At 33.4% G+C, this 16318-nt stretch overlaps 1 protein-coding gene across 6 annotated transcripts in view; it reads right to left on the bottom strand.

Annotated features, from left to right (window-relative positions):
* CSMD3 (CUB and Sushi multiple domains 3) overlaps positions 1 to 16318 on the bottom strand; it is a 1223593-nt gene that overhangs the window by 285050 nt on the left and 922225 nt on the right. For all 6 annotated transcript variants that reach the window (XM_021090582.1, XM_021090583.1, XM_021090584.1 and 3 more), the window contains 2 exons: positions 10234 to 10425; positions 1064 to 1202 (listed from right to left, as the gene is read on the bottom strand). In XM_021090582.1, the coding sequence (XP_020946241.1) occupies positions 1064 to 1202; positions 10234 to 10425 (331 nt within the window). The remainder of the gene's footprint in view (positions 1 to 1063; positions 1203 to 10233; positions 10426 to 16318) is intronic.

The raw sequence follows: 16318 nt of genomic DNA, 5'->3' as shown, positions 1-16318 counted from the left end.
TTTATACTTTTATAATTTTTCATGAGTTTGAATTATCATTTCTTAATTGTTTTTTTAAACCTGGCTTCAATATATTATAAATAATTCAGCTTAATATTTTATAGAAATACCAATCAGCTTTAACACACAAGTAGAAGGAGGGGTTGTGCTACTAGGACCAGTGCATATCAGTCTTGGACACTGAAGATTAGGGACAAGTTTACTTGGGAACTCTGAGTTGCTGATACCTAACATTCCCCCTGAAAGCTTAAGGGGAAAAGGTCAGATTTTGCAATAACAGCTGTTAGCTCCAGTTGAGGAAACAAAGGCTTATCCAAATAAATAACTTACTCAAGGTAACATAAGAGACTGTGGCAGAACTGGGGCTCAAACTCAACTGTTTCTTTGCCACTCAGGAAGCTGCATCCTCCACTACTTCTGTACTAAGCTATCCCTGCCACCGATATTGCTAGACAACAAATGTAAATTTTGGAACACCTCATGTAAAGTACTATCAGGATACAAGTTCTGTTGAGGATTCAAGGGAAAATGATTCATCAGATTCTTCTTTGTCAGCTTGGCTCAGTGAGACCACCAGAAAGGATGGTGGGTAGAATACACATCTTTCCAACCCCCAAAGTGGTGCTGCACATATGAGTATTTAAATGCTTCAAAAAGGTTTTAGTGGTACATATATGGCAGAAAAAAAATCCTTGAAGTACTAACCTTTTAATCTTGAAGTTTAGGAAAAACAGAATTTTTGGAATAAGTTCTATAAGTTCAGGGAGGGAGGAAATATTATAAAGAGATAACATTTCATGAAAGTCAATAAACTATTCAACCTTTAACATGTTTCCTCCATACTGGAAACTGGTGAAAGATGTTCACCCACTAGCTTTCAGAACTACACTAGCATCTATTCTATGAAGACAGGGGTTTTAAAATGTTTATTGCAGAAGATTAATATGGAAATTAGCCAAGAATAATAATAAAATGTCATGTAGAGAAATAAAAATTTACCTAGTGCAAATGCTGAAGGAAGATGACCCCCCCTTTTTTGATGTGAAAATGTATAGGAACTCACCTGATAAATGCCAAGGAGATAACATAGTCTGCATTGACAGTGATAGTCCAGTCACAATCCCTGCTGTGGGGATACGGATGAGGAAAGTTTGGGGAAAGAATAAAGCCTGAAGATCCTGTTAAGTTGCCTCCACAGGGTGCTTTAATTAAAACAAACAAACAAAACCGCTTAAGTAATTAATAAAAATTATCAGCTATCTGGATTTGTGAAAACACTTATCTAAAAAAGTTTAGGAAGTTTTGTACAGACTTAACTTCTTATAGTACTGAATATATGATTACTGCATTGTTCTTCAAGAAAGACTGTTACAATGCTAAATACATCCATACATATATACATACATACATACATACACTGAATTTAGCTCCTTTACTGGATTCAAAAGATAAGAAAAAAAGTTACATTTATACTTCTCTCCTTTTCTATTGCTATTTTGTTTCATGTAAAAGAAAAGCATTAAGAGAAATAAAAATGGTTTCCTCACGATTACAAGAAAAAGAAAATGAAGGTTACTGAAAAAAAAAAAAACAAACCTTAGAAACAAAACAAAGCAAAAGAGAATCTCTAATAATAAGTGGAATAATAGGATACAAGGTGTTCGGCTGATTTTCAAATCTTTCCTGCTACTTATTTTATGGAAGAAGAGGCTTTGATACTAGTTAATGAGTGACAATGGATAACTATCTGAAAGCCTCTAGCACTTTACAATAGAATACTCCTAAATTGAATGTTATGATATCCCTAAATTCTAGCTGCCTGACTTGTTGATGAAAATAGAAATTACTATAGATATTAATGTGGTGCAAACAATGGTTTCATAACGCTTCAACGGAGAAGCTCAAAAAATTGCTAGGGAAATTCAGAGAACAAATTCTTTAGAGGATTATTGTTGGCATCTGTTAAACAAAACTTCACCAGAAAATAATATATTACACAGAATTGTCAGCTTCAGAAAAATACACAAATTAAGATATAGAGGGCCCTAGTGGTGACATGTTACATTGGAGATAAAACATGTGCACACGCACCCAAGAGAGAAAGAGAGAGAGAGGGAGAGAGAGAGAAGACTTTGAGATTGGGATTTTCATGATGTCATAATGTCTCCTACACTTCATCATTTTACTCTTATCTGAGTTTTAAAATTACAGCTTTTCTTAGATAAATTTTACCATTCAGTTATATGGCATATGGGATTCTTCTGATAGCATAACACTGGTTTTGGAAGGAGGAGAATTTTGGTAATGGCAACATTTCAAATTTTTGTTCTTTGCAATGCCATCATTAGAATTTGGTAATTTTTTACATCTAAATAATGGATGTCTGCTATTGCATTTCCAATGACCTTCTGGTATCTTGCCTCAGTGCCTCAGTCTCAGGAGATGGTCTACTCTATCAAAAATATTTATTTATTTAGGTTTTATTTATTTACCACCACATACCTATCACCTGTATGTTTTATTGTGGTATTATATCAAACAGACAAACTACTGCAACTTTCTCTAGTCCTCCCTCTTCAAACTTCAATGCCTCCTAAATACTTTTCTCTACAATCAGAGGACAACAAGTTCTTTCTAATGATGAGGATAACACTCTCAGCTTGGTTACACAGTTCCTCTCCCTTCTCTAGAACCTTTGTTCATTTATCTCCTTTATTCTCTCTGGCTTCTTCCCCTTTGTCCACAGGTGCTTCTGTCTCTTTCATCCTAAAAGTAGAACAAAGTTCCTGCTAACTTATCTCCTTTCATTTTTTTTTTCCAGTGAAAAATGTTGAATTTTACTTGATGGCTAAGAAATCCCCTCACCCTCTTGTGTTTGGTTATATAGGCTCACTGTGAAGAACCACCCTTCACCATAGGACTCAGATAAGTCTCATTTATCATATCTTAGATAAAACTCCTTAAAAAGCCCTCTCATTTTCCTCTGACAAGACCAGACCCTGCAGATTCCCATTCTTTGACTCCAGTGGTTGCTTGAGTTGCTTGTCTTTGCTGATCAATTATAGTAAAACGCTTGTAACCAAACATTGGTCAAGCTTCTCTCCTTTCTCTAGATCCTTGAACTTGGGCTCTCTCTCAGGCTTGAGCCAACAAAAATCCCCTCCTAAGGATAGGCTGGGCTCAGGGTACAACATTCTGGGCCACCCTTTCATCTCGCTTCTCTACACCTGATTCATTCCAGTCTTGTGTACTCCTCTTTATGAAAGAAAAATCCCCTCTGCCTAACTCTTCAGATGTTGGAAGATCTTACCATCCTATTGTTCTCCCTATCAGAGTAGTCCCCTGGACCAGATCCTGCAATAATCCTTTTAATTTGTAAATGATCACCACAGTAAGTTTAGTGAACACCTGTCATAGCACATAGACAAAATTAAAATGTTTTTTTTAATTCTCTTCTGTTGAGAATTCAAGATTTACTCTTTTAACAACTTTCATATATAACATACACCAGTGTTACATATCACACTGCATATTCCATCCAAAGTACTTATTAATCTTTTAACTGGAAGTTTGTACTTTTTGACCACCTTCATTCAATTAGCTCTCACTCAAACCTTTGACTCTGGTAATCACAAATCTCTCATCTCTTTTTCTATAAGTTTTTCTTGTTTGTTTGCTTTTGAGTTATAATTCACCTACAACACAAGTTAGTTCTTGATGAAGAACATAATGATTTAATACATTACAATATTTCTATATATACTATATAGAAACACATTATAATGGTAAAATTCTGTAATAATTATTTTTAAATAAAAGTCTCTACTTATTTATTTTGATTTTTTTAATTAAGTCTTTTGAAAAGAAGGTCTAATCTCATTTTCTCTTCATCACAACATGTACCTACAGGCAGACTAACATGATCACCAAAGCAGGTAACACTGGAAATAGACAGTTTCTTATGTTATATCTCAAAGAAAAGCAACAAAGTATTCACTCTGAGAAAAGTTATCTTCAGGCTTAGAATTTTTAAATTTTATATCATATTTGGAGAGACAGTCTTTTTTGTTGCTTACAGATTCTAGATGTTTTTATTCAGTTCTTCGCACCTCTCATTCTCTCTCCAGCCATTGCTATTTCCCTCAGTCTCCTTGTCTCCAACATAAACACTCCTTAGCTTACCCTGAAATGACTTTTATATTGACTAATGTGAGATTTCTGCCTTTATCTTTCTCTTCATATCTGTAGTCATCCTTAACTATTGACTTCCATCTTCAATTCACTTTCCTTGTTTTTGGAACTCCACTTCTAATTTTCTTCACATGTATTTGTACAGAACTCGGTTTTATTGGCAAGCACTTTTTTCACTTCGTCTTATAATCTTAATATTCTCCTGAATTCCTTACCTAACTGACTCTAATTTTCATTTTTCCTTGTTGACCATATCCAAATTGTGAGTTTCGCTTTCACTTACATACTGATAATTCCTTATCTGTATTATCTCCAGCAGATTTCTCTGCTTAATTCTAAAACATATGCCCAAGTGCTTACTGGATATTTCTACCTGATAGTCTATAGGTAGATCAAACACAGAATATTAGACCTATCCAAACCTCAATGCTAATTTCTCCTTCTGTATCTTTAGATTACTTGATTAGCACTATCATCCACCTATATTCTCAAGCTAGAGGCCTTCCTTTTTCTTCATTGCACGCTTGAATCTAATCCATCAAGAAGCACTACCATGACTCTACATCACAGAGTCTCATAGATATTTTTCAATATATCTCTTCTTTCTAATACCACATTTCTCTCTCTTTTTCTAATACCACATTTCTGGATCTGAATCTTACATGCCTTTAGAATTACTGCAATGCTATTTTTGTCCCCATGCCTCTAGTATAATCCAGTTTCCTCCAACTCATCTTCCCAGTGAAAACATCTAATCATAATACACCTATGCATAAAGTTCTAAAGTCATTCACATTGCCTAAAAGATATGCCCCAGCTCCAGTATAGCTTTCATGGCCTGACCCCTGCAACCTTTGTAATTGCATCAACCACCACTCTAGACATGTAATTTACATCAAAAACTATCAGCTGTTTATAGTTTCTTGTATTTACATGTCTTTATGCATTCTATATGTTTTTCCCATAATATATTTTTCTCTTCTACATTTATATAATTCTTACCTATGTCTCAAGTTTCATCACTGCCTCCAAGGAGTATTCATAGAAATTCTCAGCCCAGGCTCTGCTTCAACTCTCTCCAAAACACTCTGGTATCCTAGCAACCTGTGCCTATCTCCATCATTTTCCTTATGATACTTTATTTAAATATCCCATTTAGGTGTCTGCATTCATCACTAATCTATACGCTAAAGACTATGCCTTGTATATATTTTCCATGCGAAAGTTATCACATACTATGCTTCCACAGTGTTTGTTGAATTGTTCTTGTCTCCTTGTATTGATTGTGAGGATTAAAGACGACTGGGGTTGTGTGGCAATCTGATTTGTAGCTATATGTTTTGATAAAAATAATAGCATGTTTTGTCTTTGGAATTTTTAAATCATACATGAATTTGAGTAATATTAAAAAAGTGTGTAATAGCAAATGCATATATAGATGTACATATGCATAAAAGGCAGGAATTTTTTTGTTGTTTTTTTTCACTTTCTAAGGAAGTGGGCTTATTTGTAATTTGAGGGTTGTGGGAGCAATTTTATTTGTTTCAGTTTTCCTTTTTTACAGGAAATGTTGGTTTTTATAGTAAGCATTTTATTCACACAAACACATCCACATATATGTTTATCTGTGTATATCCTTTATCAGATAAGATATGGGAAAATCCATTATATATACTTTTAAGTATCTTACTGGATATACTTCATGATTACAGTATTATTTTGGCATAAGAGTCTTAAAAATTCTTCTGATTCTATTATTTAAATTATTTACCAAGATTTTCCCAATAAATTTCACTGCTGCAGTTGATTTTGAAAATCTCCAAAAGCTACTGAGACAAGCAGAGACATTATCTGATACTTGTGTATCCCAAGCACTCACTAGTAAAGAAAATTCTCTTCCCCATTGCAAATAGCATTTGGAAAATACATTTTTACTTTTCTGTATCTAATCATAAAGCATGCAAAATAAGATTCTCCTTAAATAAAATATATTTAAGAATACAATTTTTAGTTATATTCCACAGAATTCTCATATTAATGATTTGTTTTGAGTGCCGCTTCTTGTGAGCCAGATATATAGACAACTATTGATAATGATTTTATAATCCTCTAATTTTTCTCCCTGAATTGTTTTATTTGTGTCCACTGTCTTTCTCAGCATCCCACCCACACTAATGTCTTTGTTATTTACCTTCATATTGAGAGCTGTTACTTTCCCTCTGGCAATGTCAAAGTAATCTTCACACTGTCAATTTTGTTGGAATGAATTCTATTAACTCTCTTAAAGATGACTTTCCTTCTGTTTGGTACTTGCTATAAGGCTGACTACTTCTACATGCAAGTAAAATGCTTTATGCTCCGGGGTCTGAGACACAGACTTATGGAGTTTCTAAAAAGTTCAGGGTTTAATCTTTGGCATAGTATTTCCAATCATGGAGTTCTTTCTTATCAGTTTCAGAGGTCAAGCTTTCTGCAGCCTTAGCAATTTTTCATACATTTTTTTTTTTTAGGTTATTTTCTTCCTCAGAAAAGCTCTAATGCATATCCTCTCCACAAGCTATCTTTTTCAACCAAAAAATAATACACAGCACCATAATCTTACAAAAATTTCCCACAATATTCTCAATTTAAGTAAATTTAGTGTGCAGCATTTTCTAGAATTTGAGAATGGCTAAAGTCTTATCTACAAAAGGAATTTTATAACAGCCTATCTCAAAACTCTTGAATCTTTTCTATTTTGGATTTTCATGTTTTCTATAATTTTGGTGTAATGCTGTTCAATATTTTAAATTTTTCTACAGAACAACATTTGACATAATATAGCCTTTCTGATAATTCCAATAAATAACGCCCATTCAATTGGTCTAAGAATCACAATAAAACAAGAAGTTACACAGTAAGTCTGTGGTATTCTGCCATTTCCTCTTTACATGATTCTCTTTACAAGAGATTTAGTCAAATTCTGACTAATTGGAATGTGGCATTATGATTTAATTGGCATTTTTTTTTTAGGTTAACTGTGTAGTAAACACATGAAAACTTCATTGTTTCAGTCTCTTTTCCACTGAAAATATTTTTCTGTACATTTTCTTCTCTGCTTTTATGAGTGTAGTTACAGTAGTATAAATTAATCAATGATTGATGATTTAGAATATTGCAGTGGTACATATAAAATAACATAGGTATAAATGAAAATAATCAGATGTAAAGGAAATTATGGCTAAATAGGAATTGGCTAAAGGTATGCCCTTGTTTTGTGCCTTTTTTTTTCTTTTTTTTTATTTTCCCACTGTACAGCATGGGGATCAAGTTATCCTTACATGTACACATTACAATTACATTTTTTTTCCCCCACCCTTTCTTCTGTTGCAACATGAGTATCTAGACATAGTTCTCAATGCTACTCAGCAGGATCTCCTTGTAAATCTATTCTAAGTTGTGCCTGATAAGCCCAAGTTCCTGATCCCTCCCACTCCCTCCCCCTCCCATCAGGCAGCCATAAGTCTTTTCTCCAAGTCTACGATTTTCTTTTCTGAGATGGTCATTTGTGCTGGATGTTAGATTCCAGTTATAAGTGATATCATATGGTATTTGTCTTTGTCTTTCTGGCTCATTTCACTCAGTATGAGATTTTCTAGTTCCACCCATGTTGCTGCAAATGGCATTATGTCGTTCTTTTTTATGGCTGAGTAGTATTCCATCGTGTGTGTGTGTGTGTGTGTATATATATATATATATACATATATATATATAAATACCACATCTTCCTAATCCAATCATCTGTTGATGGACATTTGGGTTGTTTCCATGTCCTGGCTGTTGTGAATAGTGCTGCAATGAACATGCGGGTGCATGTGTATCTTTTAAGTAGAGTTTCGTCTGGATATATGCCCAAGAGTGGGATTGCTAGGTCATATGGAAGTTCTATGTATAGATTTCTAAGGTATCTCCAAACTGTTCTCCATAGTGGCTGTACCAGTTTACATTCCCACCAGCCATGCAGGAGGGTTCCCTTTTCTCCACAACCCCTCCAGCACTTGTTATTTGTGGATTTATTAATGATGGCCATTCTGACTGGTGTGATGTTGGTATCTCATGGTAGTTTTGATTTTCATTTCTCTTGTAATCAACGATGTTGAGCATTTTTTCATGTGTTTTCTGGCCATCTGTATATCTTCCTTGGAGAAGTGTCTATTCAGATCTTTTGCCCGTTTTTCCATTGATTGATTGGCTTTTTTGCTGTTGGGTTTGTATAAGTTGTTTATATATTCTAGAGATTAAGCCCTTGGCAGTTGCATCATTTGAAACTTGTGCCTTTTTTTTTTAAATCCCTTTAATAAGTATTTTCCATATCATCTGCCCCATTTTCTACAGAAGTCTAGAATTATCTGTCTTCTTTCTGGCTCATTTGAACTTTTAGATGTGTTCTATTTTTTGTATTAAGTGTTTTTTTTTTTTAACTCCAACATATAAAATATGAAGATTCAATATAAAAATTTAGGTTTTTTGTTTGTTTGTTTAGTTTTAATTTCACTAGAAAGCAGGTTCACAGTAACAGGGAAATTTTCTGTCTTGTTTCACTACTAAATCCCCACTGCCAAGAGCAATGAATAGGACTTGTTGAATGACTAATGAATTTGAGTTTGCAACTCTTACATAAGAAGCATAAAATTGTATAAATAAATCTGAATAATTGAGTGCTTGGGTTTGTTCACTTCTGACAGAAGTACTAAACACCCTCTTTTTATTATCATGTTGAGTCATTGTGAAATGATTATTGAAAATATATTAATGGGTTAGATATAAGTGAACAAAAATAAGGCTTTCTTTCCTAAATGTGCTAAATTTACAAGCTGTAAGAACAAGATATATGGACTCTTTCCTTAAGTTGCTTACAGTGTATTAAGGAAAAGAATATATAAGCATAATATTGAGAAGAAAGACTATACTTTGGTCAAAAATGTATTATATAGTCAAGACAACATCAATTTCAAAACACTTCGCTAAAGTTTTGAAACCAAACTAGTTTAATTTAAGAATCTTAATAATGAGATTTTTTTAAGATTATATAACAGGTTTTCTCACTATTTTTATTTCAAAGGTGGTATACCCCTCTAACGTTTTATCAGACTCAGCAAAGAAATAATATGTATCTTAATTTTCTAGAGTCTAACTTAGAGATTCAAGAACAGACCATGGAGAGAAAAGGCAGACAGTTGGAAGTATGAACCGAGCAGTTGTAAATCTTTAACATCAGAATAAAAACATGTTCTTTTGGAATACATGGATTGAAGGGAAAGTCAAAGCTTTGGCACTCAAACTTAAGTTCTGATAAAATCTTCTTTCTTAGAAGGAATAACCATTATAGAAGCAAGATCAATATGGCTTTTTTTTTTTTTTTTTTTTTTGGCCATGCTCATGGCGTGTGGAAGTTCCTGGGCCAGGTCTAAAATTCTGAGCCACAGCAGTGACAAGACCAGGGAACTCCCCACATGGCCCATTTTATGTATTTATTTTGCTGCACCCATGGCATATGGAAGTTCCCGGGCCAGGGATCAAATCTAAGCCACAGCTATGACCTACACAACAGCCGCAGCAATACCAGATTCTTAACTCACTCTAGTGGGCTGAGATAGAACCTGAGCTGCTATAGTCGGACCTTTAATCCACTGTGCAACTGTGTGAACCCCTGGATCACTTTAAATACAGATTCTGAATCCACTCTTTAAATTTTAAAAGCAGTAGCTAACTATATTTATATAGTAGATAAGAGAACATTAAGATTTTTCAAGAACTTTGATTCCTAACATTACTTTTTAGAATATTAGAACTATTGAGAATCTAATGAAATTATAGACACTCTCCTCAAGGAAAAAATAATGATGATTTACAATTTTATGCATTTTTGGAGGTTCCTAGATCTCTGAAATTTTAGACTTCCACACAGAACCTAATATAGAATATCTTTCTTAATAATATTGATACTAGTTTTTAACCATTGTTTCATATACATTTAAAATTTTAATTATTATTAATTCATACCTATACAGACTGGTGGGCTGGGTTGCCAGAAGTATCGATTTTCTACCTGAATGCAGGTTATTCTTTCCTCTCCTTGAAGCTCATATCCTGGGTCACACTGAAAAACAACAGTGTCCCCAGGTTCTCTTCCATCCCCATTTCGAGTCCCATTCATGGGAACCCCTGGGTCACGACATGCAGTGGCAACAGAACCTATGAAAAGGCAGAAATAAACCTTTAGTTTTGATGGTATCCAAAATCAATTTCAAAGTTCCCAACCTTATATTTTAGAAGCTTCCACATATGTATTTCAGAGAATTAACTTTAAAAATGCTTGAGACATAATTCCCTGTGCTATACAATATAAGCCTTTTTTTAAAAAAATATAGTATAAACTGTAAAAATGCTGAATCACTATGCTATACACCTGAAATTAATATAATATTGTAAGTCAACTATTTTCAATTTAAAAAATCTTTGGGCTAATTCTTAAATACCTGTACAATACTTTTTAGTTGTTTTTAAATAATTTATATTAACTTGCTTCAAGTAGGAACATCATGTTTTAATAGCTAAATAATAAATATACACAAAATCTGTTATTTTGATGCTCTATAAAAGAAACTGTAAAGAGGATGAAAAGGCAACTGAAGACTGGAAGAATATATTTGCATGGGAGATATTCCACAAAGGACATGTATCTAGAATATATAAAAAAAAACCCTTAAAACTCAACTGTAACAAAAAAAAGACACAAAATGGGCAAAAAACATTTCAATGAAGAGGATAGCAGATGGCACATGGAAAGATGTTTAACATATTAGCCATTAAGGAAATGCAAATAAAACTATGGTCAGTTAATACTACACACATATATCAACTAAATTAAGAAATGCAGTAACACCAAATGCTGACAGGATTCTGAAAAAAACTGAATTACTCATACATTGATTCTAGAAATGTACAATTGTACAACCATGCTGGAAATAAGATGACACTTTCTTCAAAACTACATATGGGCTTACCATAACCCAGTAATTGCACTGTTGCACATTTATCCCAGAAAAATGACAATTTATGTTTACATAAAAACATGATCATGGATGTTCACAGGAGTTTTATTTCTAATAGCTAAAAACTAGGAACAAATCAATTATCTTTCAACAGATGAACCACTAAACTAAATTAATACCAGGGAATATTACTCAGCAATAAAAAAGTAATGAGGATGATACATAAGATAACTTGGATGGATCTGAAGGGACTTATGATGAATAAAAAAATACAACATCAAAATACTTTATACTGTATACCTTTATTTATATAACATTCTTGAATTGACAAAATTATGAGTTGACAAATAGATTACTGGTTACCAAGAACTGTAGGGGAAAGGGATGGAAGGAGATGACAGACTATAAAACAGTAACAAGAGATCCTTGCGATGGAACTGTACTATAGTTTGACTGTGGTGTGGTGGTGGAAAAATCTACATAGAACTATATAAATAAAATAAATATACAGATGACCATAAGTAAAACTAATGAAATCCAAATAATTTTCATGAATTGTATTAATGTCAATTTTCTGGTTCTGATATTGTGCTATAGTGATGCAAGACAGTGTCATTAGAGGAAACTGGTTAAAAGGTATATAGAATCTCTCTTTATTATTTCTTACAACTGTAAGAAAAAAATTAACAAACTCATTAGAAAAGAGGACAGTAGTATAAGACCATAGGAAAGCAACTGTTCTTCTAAACAATAGAACTGTATAATAACTGTTCTTATACACAGTATATGGCACATTTAATAATATTATAACGAAATACAATTCTTCAGGTTAATGGAAAAAGACATTATTTTGAATTACCACAAAGTAGATTTGTCCTAAAGCATGTGAAAATTAAGTATCAAGACAAAGAATCTTTTAAAATTTTCATTTAAGCTATTATTAAACTATATTCATAAACATAGGATTCAGCACTTGTACAAATTATTTTTAAATTGCATATTAAAGTAATGACACAAATTGCTATATTACAGACACATAACTGGTATTCACTCATTCATTAACTTACTAACTTAATAATCCAGGCATTGTGCTAGGTGCTAGGAATACAAAGAAAAAATAGGCAGATAAAAAACTAAACAGACTTCAGATTTTTCAGATTTCAGACTTTAAGTTTAGTGTTCAACTTTTTCTAGAATTATGAGAATGGCTAAAGTCTTATCTACAAAAGGAATTTTATAACAGCCTATCTCAAAACTCTTGAATCTTTTCTATTTTGGATTTTCATGTTTTCTATAATTTTGGTGTAATGCTGTTCAATATTTTAAATTTTTCTACAGAACAACATTTGACATAATATAGCCTTTCTGATAATTCCAATAAATGACGCCCATTCAATTGGTCTAAGAATCACAATAAAACAAGAAGTTACACAGTAAGTCTGTGGTATTCTGCCATTTCCTCTTTACATGATTCTCTTTACAAGAGATTTAGTCAAATTCTGACTAATTGGAATGTGGCATTATGATTTAATTGGCATTTTTTTTTTAGGTTAACTGTGTAGTAAACACATGAAAACTTCATTGTTTCAGTCTCTTTTCCACTGAAAATATTTTTCTGTACATTTTCTTCTCTGCTTTTATGAGTGTAGTTACAGTAGTATAAATTAATCAATGATTGATGATTTAGAATATTGCAGTGGTACATGTATAAGTGCAAATAAGTGTAAAGAAAAATATGGCTAAATCTGAACTGGCTCAAGGCCTGCCCTGGTTTTGTGCCTTTTTTTTTTAAATCCCTTTAATAAGTATTTTCCATATCATCTGCCCCATTTTCTACAGAAGTCTAGAATTATCTGTGTACCTTCTGGCTCATTTGAAACTTTATATGTTTTTTGTTTTTTGTATTTTTTTTAAATTCCAATATATAAAATATGAAGATTCAATATAAAAATTTAATGTTTTGGAGTTCCTATTGTGGTTCAGTGGTTAACAAATACAACTAGGAACCATGAGGCTGCAGGTTTGATCCCTGGCCTTGCTCAGTGGGTTAAGGATCCAGCATTGCCATGAGCTGTGGTGTAGGTTGCAGATGCCTCTCATATCCTGTGTTGCTGTGGCTCTGGCATAGGCCGGCAACGACTGCTCTGATTAGACCCCTAGCCTGGGAACTTCCATATGCTGAGGGAGCAGTCCTAGAAAAGGCAAAAAGAGAAAAAAAAATTGTTTTTTTGTTTTAATTTCACTAGGCAAAATATACTTAAAGTGTTGAAAGAGGGAAAACAAAAACAAAAAAACAAAAAATAATAAAACTAAGCATAATTTACCCAGCAAAACTCTCATTCACATTTGAAGGAGAACTCAAAAACTTTACAGATAAGCAAAAGCTAAGAGAATTCAGCACCATCAGACCAGCTTTACAACAAATACTAAAGGAACTTCTCTAGGTGGAAGAAAAAAAAACAAAAACAAAAACAAAACCTAATCTTAAGCATAAAATGTCCAGGGAAGGAAGAACAGAAAAAGTCCAGAATTAGTAGAAGGAAAGAAATCATAAAGAATAAATCAGAAATGCATTAAATAGAAACAAAGAAAACAATAGAAAAGATCAATTAAAAAAGCTAATTCTTTGAAATGATCAACAAAATTGATAAGCCCTTAGACTCATCAAGAAAAAAAGGGAGAGGCCTAAAATTAATAGAATTAGAAATGAAAAAGAAGTTAACAATGGACATCACAGAAATATAAAGTATCATAAGAGACTACTACCAGCAAGCATATGCCAAAAAAAATAGTCAATGTAGAAGAAATGGAAAAATTCTTATTAAAGTACAATCTTTCAAGACTGAACCAGGAAGAAATAGAAAAGATGAACAGACCAAGCACAGGTACTAAAATTGAAACTATGATTAAAAAACATCCAACAGGAGTTCCCGTCGTGGCGCAGTGGTTAACGAATCCAACTAGGAACCATGAGGTTGCGGGTTCGGTCCCCACCCTTATTCAGTGGGTTAATGATCCAGCGTTGCCGTGACTTGTGGTGTAGGTTGCAGACGCGGCTCGGATCCCGCGTTGCTGTGGCTCTGGTGTAGGCTGGCAGCTACAGCTCCGATTCGACCCCTAGCCTGGGAACTTCCATATGCCGTGGGAGCAGCCCAAAGAAATAGCAAAAAGACAAAAAAAAAAAAAAAAAAAAAAAAAAAAAATCCAACAAAGTCTAGGACCAGATGGCTTCATGGCTGAATTTAGCCAACATTTAGAAAACAATTAACACCTATCTGAAAAGATAAATGAAACCAAAAGCTGGTTCTTTGAAAAGATCAACAAACTTGATAAACCCTTAGCCAGACTTATCAATAAAAAAATCAATAAAATTAGAAATGAAAAAGGAGAAGTAACAATGGACATCACAGAAATACAAAGGATCATAAGACACTACTATATGCAACTATAAGCCAATAAAATGGAAAACCTAGGAGAAAGGGACAAATTCTCAGAAAAGTACAATCTTCCAAGACTAAACCAAGATGAAATAGAAAAGATGAACGGACCAATCACAAGTACGAACAAAATTCCAGGGCCAGATGGCTTCACAGGTGAATTCTATCAAACATTGAGAGAAGAGCTAACACCTATCCTTCTGCAACTATTCCAAAAAATCGCAGAGAAAGGGACACTCTCAAACTCATTGAGGCCACCATCACCCTGATACCAAAACCAGAGAAAGATACCACAAAAAAAGAAATTTCAGGCCAATATCACCGATGACCACAATGCAAAAATCCTCAACGACTAAATCCAATAATACATTAAAAGGATCATATACCATGATCAAGTGGAGACTATCCCAAGGATTCGAGAATTTTTCAGTGTCTACAAATGAATCAATGTGATACATCACATTAACAAATTGAAGAAGAAAACCATATGATCATTTTATATATGCAGAAAAAGCTTTCGACAAAATCCAACAGTCATTTCTGATAAAAACCCTCCAGAAAGTAGGCATAGAGAGAACCTACTTCAACATAATAAAGGTCATATATAACAAACCCACAGCTAATCTCATTCTTTACAGTGAAAATCTGAAAGAATTCTCACTGAGATCGGGCAAAAGACAAGGAGATCTCTCTCCACTTTTATTCAATATAGTTTTGGAAGATTTAGCCATGGCAATCAGAGATAGGAAAGAAATAAAAATAATCCAAATTGGAAAGGAAGAAGTAAAACTATCACTGCAGATGACATGATACTATACATAGAAAATCCTAAAGATGCTACCAGAAAACTGTTAAGAGTTCATTAATGAATTTGGTAAACTTGCAGGATACAAAATTAATACAAAGAAATTGATTGCATTTCTATATACTAACAAGGAAAGATAAGAAAGAGAAATTAAGGAAACGATTCCATTTATCATCACATCAGGAAGAATAAAATACCTAGGAATAAACCTACCTAAAAAGACAAAATACCTGTATTCTGAAAACTATAAGATGCTGATGAAAGAAATCAAAGATGACACAAATAGATGGAAAGATATATACACCATGATCTTGGATTGGAAGAATTAATAGTGTCAAAATGACTATACTACCCAAGGCAATCTACTGATTCAACACAATCCCTATCAAATTACCAATGGTATTTTTCACAGAACTAGAACAAAACATGTTAAAATTTGTTTGGAAACACAAAAGACCCTGAATAGCCAAAGCAATCCTGTGGGGGAAAAAAATGGAGCTGAAAGAATCAGGCTACCTGACTTCAAACTATACTACATAGCTTTAGCCATCAAAACAGTATGGTACTGGCACAAAAAGAGAAATATAGATCAAGGGAACAAGATAGAAAGCCCAGAAATAAATCCACACACTTATGGTTAACTAATTATGAAAAAGGAGACAAGGATAAACAATGGAGAAAAGAAAGTCTCTCCAATAAATTGTGCTAGGAAAACTGGCAAGTTACATGTAAAACAATGAAATTAGAGGAGTTCCCATCATGGTTCAGTAGAAACAAATCTGACCAGGAACCCATTATATTGCAGGTTCAATCCCTGGCCTTTCTCAGTTGGTTAAGGATCCGGCGTTGCT

The sequence above is a fragment of the Sus scrofa genome, chromosome 4, assembly GCF_000003025.6.
Source record: "Sus scrofa isolate TJ Tabasco breed Duroc chromosome 4, Sscrofa11.1, whole genome shotgun sequence".
In the NCBI taxonomy this organism is placed as follows: Eukaryota; Metazoa; Chordata; class Mammalia; order Artiodactyla; family Suidae; genus Sus; species Sus scrofa.
The sequence above is the reverse complement of the archived record's forward strand: the minus strand, read 5'-3'. Positions and strand labels throughout refer to the sequence as shown.